Source organism: Lemur catta, chromosome 15 (assembly GCF_020740605.2).
Source record: "Lemur catta isolate mLemCat1 chromosome 15, mLemCat1.pri, whole genome shotgun sequence".
In the NCBI taxonomy this organism is placed as follows: Eukaryota; Metazoa; Chordata; class Mammalia; order Primates; family Lemuridae; genus Lemur; species Lemur catta.
Genome location: NC_059142.1, coordinates 46,696,092 through 46,717,227, shown reverse-complemented (window position 1 = coordinate 46,717,227; position 21,136 = coordinate 46,696,092). Strand labels below are relative to the sequence as shown.

The 21,136-nt window shown below is 53.0% G+C and overlaps 1 protein-coding gene across 5 annotated transcripts in view; it reads right to left on the bottom strand.

Annotated features, from left to right (window-relative positions):
• AXIN2 (axin 2) overlaps positions 1-19,584 on the bottom strand; it is a 31,092-nt gene extending 11,508 nt beyond the window's left edge. For 2 of the 5 annotated variants that reach the window (XM_045526962.1, XM_045526966.1), the window contains exons 1-4: positions 19,377-19,584; positions 15,729-16,665; positions 7,861-8,001; positions 86-188 (exon numbers count right to left, since the gene is read on the bottom strand). In XM_045526962.1, the coding sequence (XP_045382918.1) occupies positions 86-188; positions 7,861-8,001; positions 15,729-16,543 (1,059 nt within the window). In that variant the 5' untranslated portion in view covers positions 16,544-16,665; positions 19,377-19,584. Of the gene's footprint in view, positions 1-85; positions 189-7,860; positions 8,002-15,728; positions 16,666-17,845; positions 18,209-18,720; positions 18,848-19,376 lie in introns of those variants that run through there. The other 3 variants (XM_045526965.1, XM_045526964.1, XM_045526963.1) reach the window with 3 other exon arrangements.
• Positions 19,585-21,136: the final 1,552 nt, after the last annotated feature.

Here is a 21,136-nt window from a genome sequence, read left to right as displayed (position 1 = left end):
CCCCCCCCCCCCCCCAACCTCTCATCCCTTTTCAGGACTCAGCATGGCAGGGAATGGCCACCTCCCCCATCCAGACTGTACTCACCGGGAAATGAGGTAGAGACACTTGGCCATTGGCCTTCACGCTGCGATGCATTTCTCTCTGGAGCTGTTTCTTACTCCCCACACGATAAGGAGGGATTCCATCTCTAAGGGAAAGAAAAAGGCAGAAGCCACAGGCTTACGAGGATGCTTTCAGCACCTGAGTTGACTCGCACGCCATCCTGAGATTCCACCAACAGACAGGGCCACACACTTCCATGGGGGTGTGTCACACATCTCCAGATGCCATCACTGTTCCCATAGGGAAGGCTCCATCCAAGATCAAATTGCCAAAAAAGCTTTAAATCCTGCCCATTAGTCATCTCTGGAAACCCGGCTCCCTCTTGGAAGCAGGAGCATCAACCTGGAAAGAGCTCAGTAACTCTCGTCTTAGAGCCCGGTTATGCTCCTCCCAGCCCAGGCACTGCAAAGGCTCCTGACCAGTGCCCCAGGGCCTTTGATCCTCCTGGCAGTCTATTACTACTGTAGCGTACTACCCCAGTGCAGGAAACCAGTGCCTTATGGGGAATACCAGGGAGAAGTTGTAGGGAGAGGGACCAAACCCACAGAGGGCTAAATCAGGCATTAGTGAGGTATTCATTATTCCCCAATAGTCAACCTCCCTATCATTCCCAATTTATTCTTTTGATAAACTACCACAAGGTGATTTACAAGAATAATATACAGTAAATCTTCTGGCTCCTTCCTTCCCTCACTCCAAACCCCACCACCCCCAACCAACAAATTCTCAAAGACACATGACCAATGTGGGCATAAAGAGAAAAGACCCTACTATGTGGTGTTCTGTGCAATTCATTTAAATACTTGAGCACCTACTATGTGCCAGACCTTGTTCTAGGCACTGGGCAGAACGGTAGACAAAGGGTATAAAAAAATCAAACACTGCCCTCATGAAGTTTATACTCTAATGGGGTGGCATAGGCAAGGAGCAAAATATACAGTATGTTGGAAGGTGGTAAGTACAGTGATAAAATACACAGCAGAAAAGGGGGAAAGAGAATCACTGGGGGTAGGGAAGTTGCAATTTTAAACTGGGGGTCAATGAAGTCCTCATTGAAAGGTGACCGTAAAGCAAAGACCTGAAGGAAGTATGGGTCCTTCATTATATTTTAAAAAACAAAACATGAGCAAGTGGAAGAAGTTTAAAAAAGAAAGCCTCCACTCCAACTAGTATTCACTAAACACATGACTGGGAGTTGCCATGACTTTTTTTCAAAAAGAATTTCCTTCTGAAAGCAGTAGAATGGTCAAGGTGTGACTATTTTCCCATTCATGTCCCTTCAGGAGGCCACTTATTTACGGAAGCCTCAGGATTCAAACACTTCCATAATGAATCATCCTTTGAGGCCGTAAATATTGAAATTAGGTGTTTGGCTATTTCCCTTTCCCTGGTGTTTGGGTCATCATAGGGTGGAAGGAAGAAAAACATCTTAGGCTTAAGCAGGAGGAGAAAACAGGCAATGCCTAAAAATACCAGGGAGCAGCCGGGAGTGACTGGTCGACCTAGTCACCAGCTCCTTATCTGTGATGCCCTAGAATTCCAAGTGGCTGCAGTTTCAGGAAGGCTGCTGACCAAGGCCAGAAAACAAGGCCACCAAGGGGACAACAAAGATTCCAGTAGATCAAGGAACCAATCTGCTAACCAAACCTTAGCTGAGGAGTAGACAGAGGATCATCACATTGAGAGGAGTGGGGAGGGGAAGGAAGAAATCGGCATCTAAAGCAAGAATTACACACAAGTGTGAGTCTTGCCCCAGAGAAAGTCGAGTGTGTGGCAGAGACAGCACTGTGGGAGGGTTAGCAGCTGGCTGGCCAGTGCCCATTAAGAACCACGTCCCCCAGTCAACCTGCTACCCATGGGGCCCAGCACTTGGCCAAGCCGTGACAGGCAGAGTAGGATAAAAGGTTCTAAGTCGTGCAACTTACTGAACCACCTAAAGATGATTTATCCAAACTTAGTGTTTTCACCTTGGGATAGTTTACTGGGCACAGGAGAAAACTGGACTTTCAAAAGCATGCCAGGCTTGACCAGCAACCAAATCCCACCTGAGGCGACGGACTGTGACCAGAGGTGGCCAGCTCCTGTGCACCAAGTTCCCACTGCGGGTCAGATGCTGGCTCACACGTCTGATGTGTAATCGGACTTCATTCTTACAAGAATCTTAACCACATTTCCCAGATGATCAGAAATGCTCAATAACTCGCCTGGAGTTACAGTCAGTACCAGTCAGATCCAGGGTCCAAACCCAAGCCACCACTGGACTCCAGAACAGGTGTCCTTAATTCGACAGCCTACACTCAAGGTCCTCGTTTCCAGAAGGCCCTCCCAGCCCCTGCCAGAGGAATCAAGCTTCCTGATGGGCTCAACGTGGAGGTGCCGTTTCCTAAGGTCCAAGGAGTCACCTGACATTCTGAAGAGATGAATGGGAAATCTCTGGAATGTTCTGGAAAGTCCTTCCCCACCACTTCGTACTCACTGGCTATGGGACATGCCAGGTGGTTCCCAAGGTGTGATGAATATCCCTCTCTCACCTAAAATCTCTGTGGGGTGGCGGGTTGCACAGATTGGGTCTCATGCTAGTCTAACTAAATTCTGCTGCTCTGGGAAGGCAAGACAATGTCCATGCCCCTCTCCTGACCAGCTTCTCTTCCTGGGCCTTAAGAGAGTGTGGATGGCTCTGTTCTAGGCCTCTCCTGATAATCTTGGGGGACAGGAGTCAAGCATCCCATGGACCCCACCATGACACAAGTGACATAATTCTCCAAGAGTCTTGGAAGAGTTCCCCATCCATCCCTTCCGAGACTCCATCTGAGGTTTCCACTAGTAGCCTTCACTCTTTTCTCCTTTCTTTCCTCTCAGATGGAAATCAGTGGTAAAGCTTTTATACCTTTTTCTTTCTCCATATAAGGTAGAAAAAGAAAAGGAGGGAACTGAGGGGAGCAGGTCACTGCCAAATTGAAGGCAAGGGGAAGAAATGATTTCAAGAGCACCCCCCCAACACACACCCAACACACCCAGGCAGGTGGAGGATCAAACTGCAGGAAAGACAACTCGTGAGCAGAGTAGAAAAGGGAGATTTCAGCGTGCAGAGGCTCAGAAAGGCTTAACAGGTGTCTTCAAGGAAATGTGGCTTTAATTCCCCCCAGTCAAGAATCTTCTTCCAAAACAGCCCCTCATTCCAAAAGGGGGCCTCTTTTTTTTTATTCAAGCTCTAAAAGCCTATGCTCAGTTTCCTGGCTGCTCAAGCCTGTGGGCTGGAGAGCACCAGAGTTTTGGTCCCTATACAGTCTCCTTTAATTATAAACATTTTAGCTAACGAGCCGCTGCTGGGCCCAGCTGTTTCTGGGGAGCGTGGGTTTTGAAGTGTGGACTCCACTTAGCTGCCATTTGAGCCGAGCCAATTAGCTTAGCCTTTTGACTCCACCATGCCCGACCTAACCTGAATGTCGTTTTCTGGCAGCTTTGAAATAGCAGACTCATGTGCACATGCGTCCACTTGCATCTTCATTTGGCAGCCACTCTGAAGGCAGCCTCTGATCACAGCCAACATCAAAAGCCTGGTTTGTAAGAGAAGGTAATATTTGAAGTTCACTTGGATGCACTTCCTGGTGTCCAAAGTAGACCCCCATAAATAAGATATAAAGAAATAAAAATAAATAAAATAACTCATGACACCCCCTGCATGGAATGCAAGGAAATCATCTTGTGCTGATTTGGGGACACTCGGAGCAGAAGCAACCTGCAAATGTGGCTGATCCTGATTGGGAGAGCAGCTCCTCTAAAACAGAAAAGACAGAGTAACCACGAGGGTATGCTTGGGTGGCAAAGAGCCCGCTGCTTCGCATGTCTTCATCCCTTTGCTCTAACCTAGGCCCTGCAGTCCTCCTGCCTGCAGTGCTCCAAGGATCAGGCTTTGGGATTTTGCCGAGTGTCTGGCAGTTAACATTCAAAAAAAAATTTTTTTTAAGCCATTTCTTCCGAGAATGCAGGTTTCAGAGTAACAGGCTCATAAAACAGCTTTTTCAGAGGCCTGTGTTGGAGACCCAAATCCCCAGCCATCTTTAACAGGGCTTTTTACTTAGCCGGAAAACAGAAGTCAGCACTGGGCTTTGGGAGAAGGCAGTGATTTCTTTAAAGCCTCTGCCTGTTCTGCACGTCCAGGCCCGGCGTGCAGCTCCCTGGAATAACCAAGTGCAGGCCAGCCCCGTCCCAACCTCTACCCAGGCCTCTTGCAAAGGCCCCCGGGACTTAATTGGTTCTGTCGCAAATGAGACGATTGCTTCCCTGGGCTTGTGTCTAATGAACTCCAACCTTCTGGAGTCTATTGAAGGCTGCCTGTGACCCCCTCTATCCTCCTCAACCCCTCCCTAGTCCTGTCCCCTCCCCAACTCCCAGCGGGGCAGCCAGGCCCCCTCCCCAGCCCCTCTCAGCCCGCGCTGGCCATTGTGAGGAGGAGAAACAGCCAGGGCTCTTTTCATGCTTTATGGGGCGCTCCTATTCATTTGTTCAAGGAAATTTCAAAGGGGCCTGCTACCCTCTTATCCCCTCTAAGCTTCCCCAGATGAACAATGGGCTGAAAGCGATTCAGTTCAGCTTTTCATCCCCCACACACTTTATTTCTCGCCCAGCGCTGCTCTCATCTGCACGGGCGCACAATTGGCAGAGCTCTGAAGAGGGGTCTAATCCCAGCCCTGGGAATCCCGGGTGACCGCCCAACACTGGGCAGATCACACACACCCAGGGCCAGCCGACCAGAGAACACTCCAAGTAGCCAAGTGTGTTCAGCAGAAGAGACCCCCATGCCTGGCACCCAATGGCAGTTTGAGACCCACGGGAGCCTCTAAATGCAAACAAGCCCCCATCCAACAGGCTTTTGGTTCTGGAGACTCTTTTGTCCCCCACCATAGGCAGTATGACACAACTCTCAAGAGATGGCGATCTCACACTGGTGCCAAATACACTCCCAGTTGGTATAAAACGCCCAGGTGGCTACAACTGTGACAGTCAATCTGACACCTGCCCACTTGTCTGGGAGAGGGCTCAGAGCCACCCAACACCACAAACCATCGGTCTCTGGGCCTCACAGGGACTTTCTCTTGGCTTCCTGGTTTACTCGTTTTCGATCCAAGGCAGCTACACCCCAGGATGGGCTTATAACGCCCAGAGGTTCTGCCACCAGCATCCCAAGGGAATCTGTGTCCCATTTGGAAGTTGCTGAGAGGGGTTTGCCCCTTTCTGTCTCCATCAGAGTGGACATCACTGGCCTACGCACCAACCCTTGCAACCAAGAACAGGTGACTGGCACAGGTAACCTTTTTGATCCCTCAAAGTGGCTTTCCCATGCTTCAAGTCCAAAGTGCTTCAGCTAAACAGGGAAGGGTGACAGCTGTAAGATCAACTCTAAATAAAATTGAGAAAATTTTGCTTCTGGGAAGGGAATAAAAGAGGAGGAGTAAATAAAGCGGAGGCTGCAGGGGAGGATTTAGAACTTACTCTCTTCTACCCCACCCCGCCCCAGTTAAGAAAAGGCAGTCTGATCACTAACAAAACTAAAGGAAACCCAGAGTGGCTCAAAGGTGTCAAACCAACTGGTCCTATTAACATATCTCCTGTTGAAAGTGGTCATGCTTGGGGGAGGAGCCCAGCGGGCAAAGGGTGGGCCTACGTCTGGCCTGGGTCTGAGGCCTGTCTCAGCCACGAATGGACAAGGAAGCACTGGGTCTTACTGCCTAAGTCACAAGTACCTGCCTACCTTTCTGATTGGGTCTTGTGAGGATCAAACAGAAGCAAGTGTGGGACTGCACCCAAGTTATCTCATCATGAACCCAGAATAACACCCCCGTGATGGGGACTGAAATGCAGCCAAGGACCAGGAAGCAAGCCAAAAACAGTCTCTAAGAAAACTAAACAGAAGCCTTATAGTCTTAAGTCAACTACATTGACTTAGGAGATTCACTCAATGCCTTCATTCAATTCCAACTTACTCTCATTTTACACGTAACACTAGGACTCCCATGCAATCCACAAGTTAGCCAATGCCGCAGGAGTAATGCTTGCTAGGAGCAAGCACAAAGACAATACATGACAGCAGGCAGGACGACAAAGAGAAAAGAGGAGAAAACTATTTTAAAGGGGAGAAGGGCCAATACGTATAGGGACGGATAAACCAATACAACCTCATAGCCTTTGAGATAAATGCTACAACAAAGTATAAAAAGCCAGAGCTTGATATTAATTATTCAGATAATCAAGAAGTAAATTTTGCCTTGTCTAATACTACTCCATAAAGACAGGGCAAAACATACTGTAAGAAATATGCCCATCAAAGGATAATTTTTTTTCATGTATGGATACTTTTAAGAGTTCAGTGAATATGGAAAACCCACCCTGAAACCTCTCGTTTCTCCACACTGGATGAAAGATGTGTACCTTACTCTATTTTCATTAATGCCAAAATGCTATTCTTTCATTAAAATGGAACCTTTTTCACCTTAAGGCTCTCTCTCCCTTTACTAACAAGGGAATTTGAGGTAACATAATAAAAGCCACCAAGAAAACAAAGAGTCCTAAACTCACTTCATCAACTTTCCCTCCAACAGGTCCCATGCCACAGGCCCAGCAACAGGACATTGGCCAATGGAAACCAGATAGTTTCCAACAAACTAGAAGAACAGATGGTCCAGTTTCAGGAAGCTAAAGGAACAGACTTTAAATAAGTATGTCAGAACTTACACAGCTCAATGGGTTTGCTTTTCAAAATTATTCCCTTAGCAGGTGAAATTCCAACTCCAAAACATTTGATGAAGCCTTTAAAGACCATTTCTGGAACTGTGGTTCTCAACTGGGTGCTGGGGGAGAAAAGCCTGTGGGGAGTTTCAGCCATGCCCAGGCTCTCCTGAATCAAACCCTCAAAGGGCGGCAGGAGATGGGACACCAGCCCACCACTGCAAACACAGCCCCACGAGACTCATGGAGAACGCTGCTGTCTGTCCACAGAGGTTGCCACAGCTTGACTTCAAACGGCCGAAACGCAACGCATGATCTGGCCGGCCGGCCTCATCAGACCACCCCAATGGCTTGGATTATTTTAAAAAATCAAAGCCATCCATCTGCAGAAGATCCAAGATCAGACACTACTTGGGAAAGGGCTCCCACCCAGGGTCCCCAGCATCTGACAGGCAGAGTAGGCACTCCACCAGCACTTACTGAATGGAACCATGTCCTTGAGGATGTCAAAGTGGGAATGTTACACACAGTGGCCCTTTGGAGATTTCTGGCTTTCTGACCTCCACCCTGAATGCCTTTTCCTTCAAAAACAACGCACACCTAAGCACAACCCTTCTATTGCCGCCCTGTCTCCCGCCTGTTGGTTCTGCAGACAAGATACCTGGGTGTCAAGACCAGCCAAGCAATTGTTCCCACAGGGACAACCAGAAGATGACGACCAAAAAAAAAAAAAAAACAACATTTTTTTTTTAACTCAAGAAATTCACAGATACTCATCTTCACCTTCTAGTGTACTTTAGTTTTCTTCTGTTAAGGTATCATTCCCAACTTTCCTTTCAAAGCTCTAAACTTAACCTTCCCCAGACTAGCATGTCACCCTCCTTAACCAGCAGCACACCACTGTCATACTCCCCTCCCACCAAATAGATGTCCACACACACACAGGTGGGATTTGCAAAGCCAGGGGAGGCTGGCGGACGGTGGTGGTTCATACTCCCAGCCATGTACGGAGGGGACGCTGGAATACTCACACGCTGCTGTCTGTCATGGACATGGAATCATCAGTCAGTGCGTCACTGGATATCTCACTGTCGTTGGCGCTGGTGGCCGGTGCAAAGACGTAGCCAGAGCCTACATGATACGGATTAACAGGATCGCTCCTCTTGAAGGACCTATGGGAAAAGTATAGTAGCAGTTCAGTCACCGATCCTCACCAGAAACCCAGGTAAATAAGGTGACCCTAGGACAACTGAGTACAAAGTCCCACAATCTGTTCAATGCCAACCTGCTGCCAGGTCCCGCTGCTCAGCAGGGGCCACAGAGGGAGGCCTCCCGAGCCCCTGACTCGCCCTGAGGAGACAGCAGGCTGGGTTCCTTTGACCCCAAAAGTAGGCCTGCCAGGACAGAGTATGCCAGAGGCAGCCCAGGGATCCTATAAAATTCTAAATGCACACGCAGGAGGCAGGACCAGGACTCTGCTCTAGGAGGGGAGGCCATGGAATGAAAGAGGGAGACAAGTCAGTGAAGAGGTGTCTTTCTCCTCCCCACTCTGTATCCCAGCCTACACCGGAGGAATACACTTTTGGGGCCCCAAGACATCTGTTAGCTTAGTCTAGAGATATAAACAATTAGAGGCCTGGTGTGGCCTTCTCACTTTGACCCTGGACACACAGCAAGCAGGACAGATGGGACAGAAAAGTTCAAGACAGAATACAGGACTCCCACCCCACCCCTGAGCGGGCCTCTGCCGTGCCCCCCCCCCCAGGGCTGGCCAGGGCCAGTGGGATGAAATGAGCAGCACAGCTGTTTTAAAGGAAGGCCCAGGCCCCTCCTCTGGTGTCTCCAGCCCTTTTGTTTCAATGGCCTCTGGCTCCCCATTTTGCCCCCTTGATCTCTTCCCAGAACAACCAGTGTGCCCATCTCCTGCTGGGCCGCATGCCTCTTGTGTCACCAGTGAGGGACTTAGGCAGGGGGAGGGGCAGACAGGTTGGCAGACTGCAGGCAGGGACCCTCCTACAGCCCATTAAAGCCCAAAGTCGCAGGAGGCCTCGTTTACAAAGACCCTGGCATCCTCCACTGGTCCCACCAAGTCTAAGCCAGCAGCAAAGAAATCAGCTGGAGGAGAAGAGAAAGGCCGGGAAAAGAGAACATATTCTATGAGGCCACAGCAGCTGGTCTATAAAGATAGCCTTGGGGTTGGCAAATGACAGGGACCCATGAAAGGTCACAAGCAGTCATCTGCACTGTTCCCCAAGCTCCTGCTTGCTCACTATGTGCTGAACTCTGGGTGTATGCAGCCCCCCTCTTTGGTCTCCTGGGACCCATGGCCTGGTGGGGGCACATCACCATAATGTGGGGCTGTCATTAGGGAGGTGTACACAGTGCCCCTTTGTACACATCCACTCATGTACTGCTCACAGCCACCTGGGGAGAAGGAGCACAGCATGGTGCCCACACTACAGATGAGGCCCTTGGCGGTCCCACAAGTACAGCAGCCTGCCCTGGTCACACAGCTGGAACTGGTGGGCACAGACTGACTCGTCTAGCTCTCACACAACCCCTTTTTCTCTTAATTCAAAGTCTAGCCTCAACATTTTAAAAAGTTCTTCTAGAATATGATGCAAAGGATGTTTCCAGCAGGGATGATTGGGGACGGCTCCCAGGGACAGATGGGAGCAAGGTGCACCATGATGGATGAGCAGGACTTTGAAGAGATGGCACCCAGGACTGGGGAAAGAGAAAGGCAGTGAAAAGCCCTCCCCAGAGTGGGAGAGGGGGTCTAACTAGCTGGGCTAAGAAGGCCTGGCAGAGACAAGGAAGGAAGTAGGTCTGTCGTGCAAGGCCAGAGTTGTCTTCACCAGATGGGGAGGGACCAGGAGGCCGGTGGACAGTGGGGGCGTGGGGGAGGGAGAACGTTCCCAGCAGCACATGGGATCCAAGGTGTGCCACCAGGTTGGACTGGAAGGAGGAGGTGCAGGCAGGGAGCCCAGTGAGAAGCTGTTGCCACAGTTTGGTGTGAGCGTGTCCACAGGGGAAGGTGGGGATGGAAAAGAAGGTGAGAGACACGGTCCCTGTCTTTAAGGAGGTTGTGTGCTCTTAGTTGGAGTCAGAAAACATACATGAAAAGTTCCAGTCAAAGTTTTTGGGGCAGAATGAACCCCTTTAACCCACCCAAGGAGGCAAACTGAGCCTGAAGCTGGCCAAGTGCTTGTCAGGGGCCACCCCGCTAGAGCTTCGGCCAGAGGAGCCGGACCTCAGCTGGGACCTCAATTCCATCCCACTGCACTAGGCTGTACCAGCGAGCCAGATCTTAGAAATGTGACGTGGGTGTAGAACTGACCAGAAGGTGCAAACCAGGAGTGCTGCACAGGAACCCATTCAACACTTTGACCAAGTGACTCTGAACTGTCACTTGGACACTCTGGCCCTGTTCCCTTATCTGCACAGGGCAGGAAGTCTCTGAATCCCCCAGGGTCTTTCGTGAAGATCGAAGGAGAATGGCAACATCTCCCATGGCTTGTTCCTGGTCCTTGTGTCCTTAATCTGGGACCCCCAGACACCAGAGAGGGAGAGAGGGGGGCAGCGAGAGTGAAGGAAAAGCAGTTCACTTTTCTGGGGACGAGAAAGCTGAGGGGTGATTCTGTTGATGAGGGAACTTAGAGGGAGCAGGATGGCTCTGCTCAGCGTCGTCCACCAAAGGCAGAACAAGAGAAGGCGGACTTCAAAAAAGAAAGAGAAAAGAAAAAAGAAAGCAGTTCTGAGTGGTCGGAGGAGATCCCTGGAGTGGATGGGGACAGGTTACGGTCTTTAAAATAGCCTGAAGTTGTGGGGGGCTGGGCGGGGCTACCGCCTCAGAACAAGACGGACAGGAGGACTTCTTCAGGGCCCCCTCCTGTCGCCAGGAATCCAGTGGTAAGGACATTCTGCAGACTCCTGGTAGAGACCTGAAATCGGAGGCTGAGAGCTGCTGCTGGTTTAGCTGATGGCCGGTGGGGCGAGGCCCAGCCTCCCTGGACGTGGGCGTCCACCTGAAAAACGGGCAGTTCAAACATGCCCATCTGCACCAACTTCTGTGTCCTCTAAAGGACACAGAGGCGTGATAATTTGGGGGAATCACAGGAAAACTCCAACAAACCAACCGCCAACAAAAACAGAGAGCTCCTGTTTTCTCAAATACCCAACTCATTTCTTTCACAGTATTTATCGTGACTTACAACTGCAGAGCACTGGTGTGTCTGCGTGTGGAATGCCAGTCCTGTGCCAGCAGACCGTGAGCCCTGTGAGGGACCAGCCCTGTCCTCTTCACACGCGTATCCCAATGCTGAAAGTAGTTGGTGGCACGTGGCAGAAGCTCAAAACTTTGCTGAAACTCCTTAAAAGGCCTAGGTCCATCAAATAGGTTGCTGAAAAGTTTTTTAGTCTAAGAGGCTTAGTACAAGATCAGAAAACCCAAAACAGCCTTAAACAGGATTCAAACACTCTTTCCATCCCTCCAGGCTTGTTATCTTGGTGGCATTAACACATCAACCATGTCTCCAATGTAAGAGTTATACTTCAACCTCCATGAGGAGAAAATGACTCAATAGAAATTCCTTCCTCCCCAGCAAAAAAGACACACAACTCAAAGCCCATGTGTGCTCACGCAGCTTTGTACTCGTCGTTCAACACACAGATCCCAAAATAAACTTGTCTCCCTTCACTTCCAAAATAGAGGACTACTGTGTGACCAGTAATTAAAAATGGAATGTACTGCTCTTAACTCAGTTGACTGCCATAAAGTACTTGGATTTTCCTACAATCATAACAAGACAGGGCAGGGTTGTGGGGAAAGACAGAAACTCAATTTTTAAGAACCCAGAACTTTGTCAAAAGCACCACATAATTTTAAGAAAATGGATTAGAGCTGTTTTCTTGTGATTACTTTAAAAAAAAAAAAAAGAAAGAAAGAAACTCGACCATGCTACAGTAATTGTACCCAGATGCTTTGATTATTTCTTCAGGACTGTTGTGCTCCCAGTTGCTGCAAGGATTTTAAATTCCTACAGGGAGCGGGGGCCTCTGGTTCAGATTTTGCACTGGGCGTGCATCCGCAGACCTAGTTTGCAACTTCAGTGTACAAAGGGTTTTCAGCTGTCAGGTAGCAGAGGCTCCTGCGACCTCGAGGGAAAGGTGATGTCTGCTGCTTTTTCCCCCAGCCCATCCTTGGCTCTTATCTTGATGAGAAGCTGTGGCCTGGCCCCCCCACATGCAAGAGGGGAGGCTCCATGCAGACAGCACCACAGAGAGCTGACCTCCAGGGGCCCTCTTCTGGGTCCCATCTCAAAACAGCGCAACTTAAAAAGTACTTGCTTCTCAGGCTGTGTGTTTAGGGCTTTCTAAGAGCCCTCTGGCAATGTACTCACAAAGTCACTGTCCAAAAGGCAACACCCTCTTCAACTGGCATTTTCTAAGGCAAGATCAAGGGGCACTCAGAGAGGGCCCGGGACTCAAACGGCGACTGAGCCTTTTGAAAACAGGCAAACTTGCAAGTGTATCTTAGCACACTGCCTTCATCAGAGCTTCCATCTCTAATTGCAGACTACTGCTTCCAGCATATCTTTCCTATGGCATCATTTTCTTTGATAATTGAAGCCAAGCTTGATTCCAATGGCTTCACACAAAAACGGGCCTCATCAGCGAGTTCTTTCAGGGAACAGGAAGCACTTGGAGCCAGCAGAGGGCCATCTGCCGGGCCCGACTGGTTTTAAGTGCGGCCAGAGCAGAGGGTGCAGCGACAGGCAGATGAGACCCGCCTTGGGCAGGAATACACAGGGTCCAGAGCAGAAAGGCGAGGGCACAGGGACCGCGCTCTGCGCGCCCCACACTGCATTCTCCTTCCCAAAATAAATGCTGGGCTGAGCGCCTAATCCCACCACCCCCTCTGCACACACCTCGACACTGTGCGTGTGTTTGTGTGCTGGGGTTTTTACACATGCTCTTACCAACAGGTTGCTTTTGCTCTAGGCTATTTATGGAGACCATGGAAAGCCCAGGCATCCCCCTCAAACCAGAGTCCTGCCCTCCAAGGATAATTCCTGCTCCTGCTCTTCCGTCCCAACTATTTATATTAAACCTGACACCAAATCAGTAAGGACACAAACAAGTCGTTAAAAACGAGGCTCCTTTGAGTGCCCAAGGTAAACACAGGGCTTGGAAGGCTGGCCAGTGCCCTGGGCATCCGGCTGCCAAAGCTCCTCTACAGCTGATTAAGAAAGATCCTCAGCACGACTCAAGACTTTCTGTTTCATTCATTGTACCAACTCATCTTGTGAAGCCCATCCCATACGCCAGGTACTCTGCACAGTGCATTAGTGTATGGGGCAGGGAAGGGGAGGACCTAAACCTAAGAGTTAGATGAGATCCCTACGTTCTAAGAACTAGCTGGAAAAGACAGACCTAAGTTCAACAAGTAGAAAAAGCGAAGCATGGGAAAGGGGCACACTAAAACCTTAAAAGGAAAAATGGGATAAATCCCAGAGTCACTCTTTGAAAGTGGTATCCCAACCTGGTTGCCCTTTTTATATTATCGTTATTAATTATACTAATTATAACACTTTACATCTGTTCAAAATGTTTCCCTGTTCAAAAGGCTTTCGTGTTTACTATTTTGATCCTAATAACAATCCTATGACATAGGCAGAAGGCATGGTGTCCACCCATTTTACAGATAGGCACATGGGGTTCAGAAAGGCTTCAGTGCAGGTAGTAAGTGGCAGCCTGGGCTGGACCCCAGGCCTTTGAATAACTCAGGACACTTCCCAATATACTGTACCTACACTCGGACACCTTGCATGTTAAAGTGAAATGAGATCGTCTGGATAGGTCTTAAATTCTGACAATGCCCAGTTAAGACATATGAGCGTCATGCAGTCCAGGTAAAATGCTTTATTTTCAGCTCCAACAGCGAGAGAAAGACCCCATGAATCCAGTATGGAAACTCTCAAGAGGTCAGGGAAGAGCTGTCATCTTGTTATCCATGGTGCCCGCAGTTCACAAGCATGAAGGCAGCACTGGGAAACAGGATTTTGCCCCTGCCTCCAGGATCTACCACAAAAGCTTCACGAGAGTAATCTCCAACAAATTCATCCTGGTAACACCCCAGATGAGGCCCCTGGCAGGGGGAGGAGGCAGGCGAGGCCGGGCCTCTGCTGCCCACCCACAAGGGGCGGAGCCTGGGGAGCGCTTTCTCGCCCAGGGCATCCAAACCACACACTGTGCTATTTACAAAGGTGACACTCTGGGTCCTGACAGTGGTAGACACAGAAGCCCCACTGTCGGAAGGCCCCTGGAGAAGCGGCCTTACCACAGGCCTTAAGTAGCCTGAGCTACGGCTGCCAAGCTGGAGGGCACGGAGGCCGCCAGAGGTTTACTCCAATGTTCCCATACTGGAGCAGGCAGCACCAGCAGGTGCCCAGCGACTGACCTGCTGCAGAGGCCAGACCCAGACTCTTCCTCCCAAACCACCTGAATCATAAGCATAAAGTCACTGAAACAAGTCCCGCATGTGATCCTGTGCTTCCCTGCAAACACCAACCCGTAGGCGCAGACCAGATGTCAGAGTGCGGGCAAATTGTTCCCAGAGCTGTAAGAGCGCCCCCTGGTGGTTGGAGAACAAGCCCTTGCCCTCCTCTCAGGCAGTCAAACTCCCTTGGCCAACCCCTGAATCATGGCCTGCTGGGCTCAGCCCTGGCTACCCCAAGAGGCTCAAGATCAACTATCTGGTGCCTACCCTGCCTCCTGCTGCTGGACGCTGGGGGCCACACCCCACGGAGAGAGGGACATCTCCAGAGGCAGCTAGCAGATGGCATCCTGAGTCCCTAGCGCACAGGGAAATCCACATGGAGGGCAAGATAAGCCATTCAGATGGCAATCAGTGCTGCCTCCTCCCCGCCCCTGCATGTCACAAGCGACACCCTAGAATTAAGAGGGTCATTCTCCTCTCAGACATTTGGAAGTGGGGAGAGGGGGAGAAAGAGAAACACCCATTCTGACAAGACGTCTGAAGTTGCCTCCAAAGGTCAAGAATCTGTAAAGAACTATTTGTCTTTGAAGCCTCAGAGAGAAAGTACTCCAGGGCCCCAGTCCTCCCGTGCCAAGATCTCTTCTCCATCAGCACTAACAAAATAATCCACTGAGGTCTGACCCTTGGACTTGCAAGCATTTAAAACCTGGATTAATATAACAGCAGACTCTAAAGCTAAGAAGGGTCCTTCATTCGGGAAGGTCACAGGACCTTCCCTAGTTAGAACCCTTTCTTGCTGGGTAAATATCTAATTCTATAAAGGGAACCACGAGCTCAGTTGTTAAGCCTTGCTGGCTCTTATCTTAACAGAAAAGTTCAAAAGATCCCACTTACCCCTCAATGGGTGCACACGTTACTTCCTGCGCCTCCACCACAACTCAGCTGCCTCCCTAACTCGCTACTGATTAGTGCTGAAGTGACCCCTTCCAAAACCGGTGCTTAGTGGATCTGGTGACTCAGAGGCATCAAAAGCTGCTGTTCTCTCTCTCTCTCTCTCTCTCTCACTCTCACACACACACACACTCAACCCCTTCAAGACTCTAGCCCAGGATAATAAGTAACCCACATTAATGAATACTGCTTGCCACTGTTTGAAGTCAGCACTAGAAGACTGCAGGTATTTAGCTGTGTATGCATTGCTTTCCCCCCTTTAAACAGCAAAAAGCAAGATCAAAGAAAGGGTTCATGGCCAGTGGTCCTAGTTCTCAACAGACCTTGGGCAGCCTGCACAGCACATCCATCCATCCATCCATCCATCCTCCCTACTTAACTCAAAACATTGGCAAAGTCCACATCATCCGCCAAGCCTGACCCCACCAGCCCCTGCCAAAGTCTTACCTGTATCCACTTTCGACAGTTTCCGTGGACCTCATGCTCGCTGTAGCCCTCAGAGTTTTGCTGGACAAGCCAACCACAGTGGGCGAAAGTTTGCACTTGAAGTCGGCACAAGTCCACTCCTCTTCCTCATTTAAGGTGGGGAGATAGCCACACACGACCTTTAGGCTCCCCAGTCCCCCATTACTCATGTAAGCTGTGTTTTCTCCCCCACTCCTCACATATTCGAGGTATATATCAGAAGTCAAAAACATCTGGTAGGCATTTTCCTCCATCACCGACTGGATCTCGGTCTGTGCCTGGTCAAACATGATGGAATCAATCTGCTGCTTCTTGATGCCATCTCTTATGTAGGTCTTGGTGGCAGGTTTCAGCTGCTTGGAGACAATGCTGTTGTTCTCGATGTACCTTTTGTAGATTGCTTTGGCTACTCGTAAAGTTTTGGTATCCTTCAGGTTCATTTGCCTGAATCCATTGCAGGCAAACCAGAAGTCTAAGGTATCCACGCATTTCTCCCTCTCCAGGAAAGTCCGGAAGAGGTAAGCACCATCTTGATCGCCCAACAAGGAGTGCAAGGACTTGGTCCACCTGGTCAGAGGGGAATCTGGGGACGCCCGGCCCTCTGGCTCCCCCAACCCATCTTCATTCCGCCTGGTGTTGGAGGAGACAGGCATGGGTTTGGTGACCTGGCCCTTGCCCACCCCCAGCTGGCACGGTGGGGTCTCCCCTTCTTCGCCTGGAACTGGGGGCCGAGGGGCATCCTCACGGAAACTGCTGCTGGGGTCCGGGAGGCGAGTCACCAACACGGCGCTGCTCATGGTGAGGGAGCTCTTCTCACCGAGTTTGGGAATTCTTTTTTTTCTTCTTCCAGTTCCTCTCAGCAATCAGCGTGGTCTCTCTGTCTCTCTCAAGTCAGCAGGGGCTCATCTGAGCCTCCTCTCTGGAAAGAAAAGGAAGGGGGGAGGTGGGGAGAGAGAAAAGGGTATTGATCTAATCAAAACCAGATCTACCCAACATCAAAGCAAGAAAGTAAACAGGCTTTTCAACTCCTCAAATTCAAATCAAGCAACCCAGCTATCTGCGAGGTGCTCATCTAAAGTATCAGACGCTGCTTTTTCAAAGGCGAAATCTGAGCTCCCTGCACACTTGGGGGGGGCGGGGAGGGATGGGGAAGGTGAGATGAGAGCAAGGGTGGGGGGCAGCAGAAGGACTCGGGAGGTGTAAGACAACCTTCCAAAAACCCACTCGCCTGGGCGCACGCTGAGCAGCTCTGCCCGCACCTCCCCTCCCCCAATAGCATCAACTCCAAAGAAGCGCGCTCCCCGCCGCTGGGCTGTGTGCAGGTGAAACCAATTTCGGTAAATTTCCCCACTCGGCTCTGCACAGATAACTCGAGCTCCAAACGTGCCCTTCCCCGGCATCTGGTTCCCATTCCCCCCACCCCCTCCCTCTGCGCCCCCCCCTTCCCACTCCTTAAAAATTCAGAAGATCCTTGCCGAAAGAACCCGCCCAGCATAGGCGGAATGGGCTCCCGGACTCCCAGATTCGACATGCAAACCCCCTCCCCGCCCCAGAAGTAAATGTTCGCCGCGCGCCCCCACTCCCCCGCCGCGAATCCGTCTCAGTCTACACCTCTGTCTTTCCCGCTCCCCTAAACCAGAAACCAACTCACTCAGTCGAGACTTTGATCTTCAAACTTTGCGTGAGAGCCGAGAAGCCTCAGGACCCGCTGCCCCCGTCCACCCAACCCACGTCCCAGAGCCGCGAACCTTACAAAACCGGATCAGAAGCCGTCTCACGCTACTACTGCCCGTGCCAAGAATCCCAAACTCCACTGATCTCAAGCCTGTCTCCTTTTTCCAAAAGAAAAAGTCTTATCTAACCAATAAACATGCCGCGTTCCCTACCTAGCACGGGAAGGATCAAACGAGGAAGGGTAGGGGCGGCGAGGGGAACGGGGTGCGACCCAGGCGAGGAGTCGGATCCCGGGCCTGGGGAGGGTGCACGCCGCCCCCGGCGGAGCCTCTGGCCGCTGGGCTGGGCAACTCGGCCCGCGCAGCGGCGGGGCTGCCGGGAGCGCCGCGCTACCCGGCGGAGGGAAGGTGGGGCGGCCCCGTTACCTGGAAGACGAAGGCCGCTGAGGCCGGACTCGCATCTCCTCCGAGCCCCTCCGGCCAGGTCCCCCGGCCCAAATCCCGCCGAACGCCTCCAGAGCTCCGGCGAGCAGGCGGCGGGGCCAGAGCCCCGGGACGCGCCAGCAGCACCCCGAGACCCGGCAGGGGTCGGTCCCCTGCGCCGCCGCTCGCAGAGCCGCCCGCAGAAAAAGCACAGAAAGCAGCAACCCAGTCCAGAAATGGCGACGCGCGGAGTCTCTGCCTCTCCGCAAAAGGGGCCGGAGCGGCCGGGGGCGCGGGGCCCGGGCGGGGAGGAGGGACGCGAGGGACGCGGGGGACGCGGGCGCCCCGGGCTCGGGCCCGTCCTGCGCGCAGACTGAGCCTCTGCCACCGCTCTGGGCCCCTTAGCGCGGACCCGCGGGGAGGAGGGGAGCAGGGGAGGGGGAGAAGTAGGAGGAGAGGATGGGGCGGGGGTGGGGAGGAGGCGGGGGTAGGCAAGCGGGGGGCGCCGCCACCCTTTCATCCCACCTTCCAAAGACCCTTCCGCGCACACTCACACCCCGACTCACATCCATTAACTACCACAGCGACGCGACCCCCGGGGGGCATCTGCCTCCTCTCCGCCCCCTCCACTGCCGCCACTTGGAGAAGTCTCCCCGCTGAGCCCCCAGCCACCCGGCCCCCCTGCTGGGCAGGGGGCTCCCGCGCAGGGCGCGCGGGGCGGCCGGGCCAAGCCCCCCGGAGCGCTGGGCGCCCGGCCCGCCGCTCCCCTCCGCGCTGGCCCGGAGCGCGCCCTGAAATAGCCGGCCTGCCAACTTCAAAGGGCCGCCCCGCACATCAAAGCGCGCGGGCCGCCCGGCCGCCGCGGCCTCGGCACTCACCATTGATCCGCGCGCGCGCTCCGCGGCGAGACCTCGCAGGCGCCCCGGGCAGGGCCCCGGCCCCGGCCCCCGGCTCGGCTCTCGGCGGCAGCCCCGGGCCCCCCCGGGCCGGCCCCGGTGTCGGGGAACATGGGGAGTCGCGCGGCGGGGGAGGGGGTGCGGGGAAACAACAATCCCGGGATCGGAGCAAGATCCACCGGCCAGGAAGGGGGAGCGGTGCTCCCCGCCGCCCCTTTTATGCAAAAGACCCGAGTGGGCCTCCGCCCCCGCCGCGGCCGCCCCCGGCCCCTCCGGCCCCCGCCCGGCCGGGCTTTCAACACAGGTCCTGTTTCCAGCAGTCACTCGGCGCACCAAATGTCCTCCGGGCGCTTCCAACAAAAACTGCGCTGTGGATTTAACTGTGCACTTCAAAGGCGCGAGCCGAGTGCACGGTCCTGAAAGGGAGGTACGCGCCCGCCGCGCCCCGGGCCGTCCCCCGCGCCCCCGCCGCCCTCCGCGGGGCCGCCCGGCCCGCACCTCCCTCCGGGCCCGGCCTCCGCTCGGCCGGGCCGCCTCCCGGCCCCCGCGCCCGCGCCGCGGCTCGAAGCGACCTCGCCCCCTGCCCGAGGGGGGCTTTCTTTGAAGCGGCTCCGCGGGGGCCCAGCCTCCACCCCCACCTTTTACAGCAGGGCTTTCGGCGGGGGCGGCGGACGCCTCGGCCGCCCGGCGGCCCCGCAATCCAGGGCTCTGAGGGGCTATTTTTATTTCCCGGCTCTCGGGCTGTTACTGAGTTGCCAGGACCTTATCAAAGCGCGGCCGGCTCCAGCCGACTCCCCCGGGCCGGGCTCGGGGAGCCAGTGATCCCGCCGCGCCAATCACAGCCGCGCTCCGCAGGCCCGCGCCGCCCGCCTTAAAGGGACAGCGCCCCGCGCCCGCCCCGCCCCGCCCCGCCCCGCCCCCGCCGCACGCTCCGCTCCCGCGTTAACCCTTCCTCGGCCCCTCCTCCGCCCCCTGCCAGGCCCCCGCGCCCCGAGGGCGTTCTCAGCCCGAGTGCGGATTTCGTCTTTCAAGTTCTCGGGCCTCCCTCCCTGCCTGCCCTCGCCCTGCGCAGCTCCGGAGTGCAACAGTTTCTTGCAGCGTTATGGCCATCGCAAGAACTGCAAGCAAGCAGAATTTTTTTTTTTTTCTATCATCAAACACTTTTCTACCTCTATTCCAGTTTGCCTGGGAATTTGGGCTTGGAGGACCTTGTAAAAGGAGTTCTAGCCCTGGGATCTACTGGCAAAATGTCTTCCGGCGTACTGGCCCCGGACGCAGAGGGCATGTGCGTGCTTGCGCGTGTACCTGAGTGTGGGTAAATACAGAACTACGGTTTGTGGATGGGATGGTTTGCGTTGGTGGATGTGTGAAGATGGGGGTGTGAATCCGCCAGCACAGCTGGAGACGTTCCCTGACACGGGAGAAAGCATACCTCCATGCCATGAAGATCTGACCCCAACTTCCCCAACCCTCCCTGGCCATCACACCCCCACTGCGCACACATCGACCGTAATAACTGCATACTCACTACTCGCTTCCAGACGTCCCCTGTCCTCCCATATGTTACACGTTAAACAGATATGGAATGTCTCCTCCCTCGCACACGCACACGCGCAGCAGTTTTAATGTATTGAAAACTCCTCACCTCGTTGTCACCTTTGAATTCCTCCCACATTCCCCCCAAAATGTTTATAAGTCACAATCTTCTCTTCTCCTTTAAAATGAGGAAATATTCCACAAACCCAGAACGTCATTTATTTATTCATCTATTGCTATAGAATGATCCCTCATGTTATGAGCTAATTATTAAGTTTTCTTGCTTTTAAAAAAACATAAAAGTGTGAACCAAAGAGGTCTAAGAAGCGAAGGGCAGATCCCCAGCCTCCTCTGAGCTGTGCCAGGCTTTGCTCTCCAGCTCTCCTCACTTTTTCTTTATTTACTTTTTCATTGAACTTAATGGATGACAAGCTCTTAAAAAGAGAAGGCAGATACACCACCCAGGCCCTCGGCCTGTGTGGCTGCGGCAGGGGACAGAAAGCCCAACTTGCCACCTTTGCTGCTGGACTCTTCGACTCCTGAGCACCATGGCAGGTGGCATCTCCTTCCCCAAGACCTGCCTCTCTGTGCCCATGGTCTGCCCCTCTAGGGTCACTGCCCCAGGCAGCCAGGTTGGCAGAAAGCCAGCAGTCCAGGCCATATTTCATGGCCACCTCAGGCAAGCAGGGAAGGCCCAAGAAAGAGTGTGGCCCGATGACTCATCTTTGCCTTGGGACAACTGCTGGGTGTGAGGAAACTGGTGGGCTATAAAAGCCTGGCCTTCTCAAATTCTGGAGGGTGGATGGCCCAGGGCTCCTCTTAGCCACCAGCTCAGAGCCAGCACTGGGACCCAGGGCCAAGG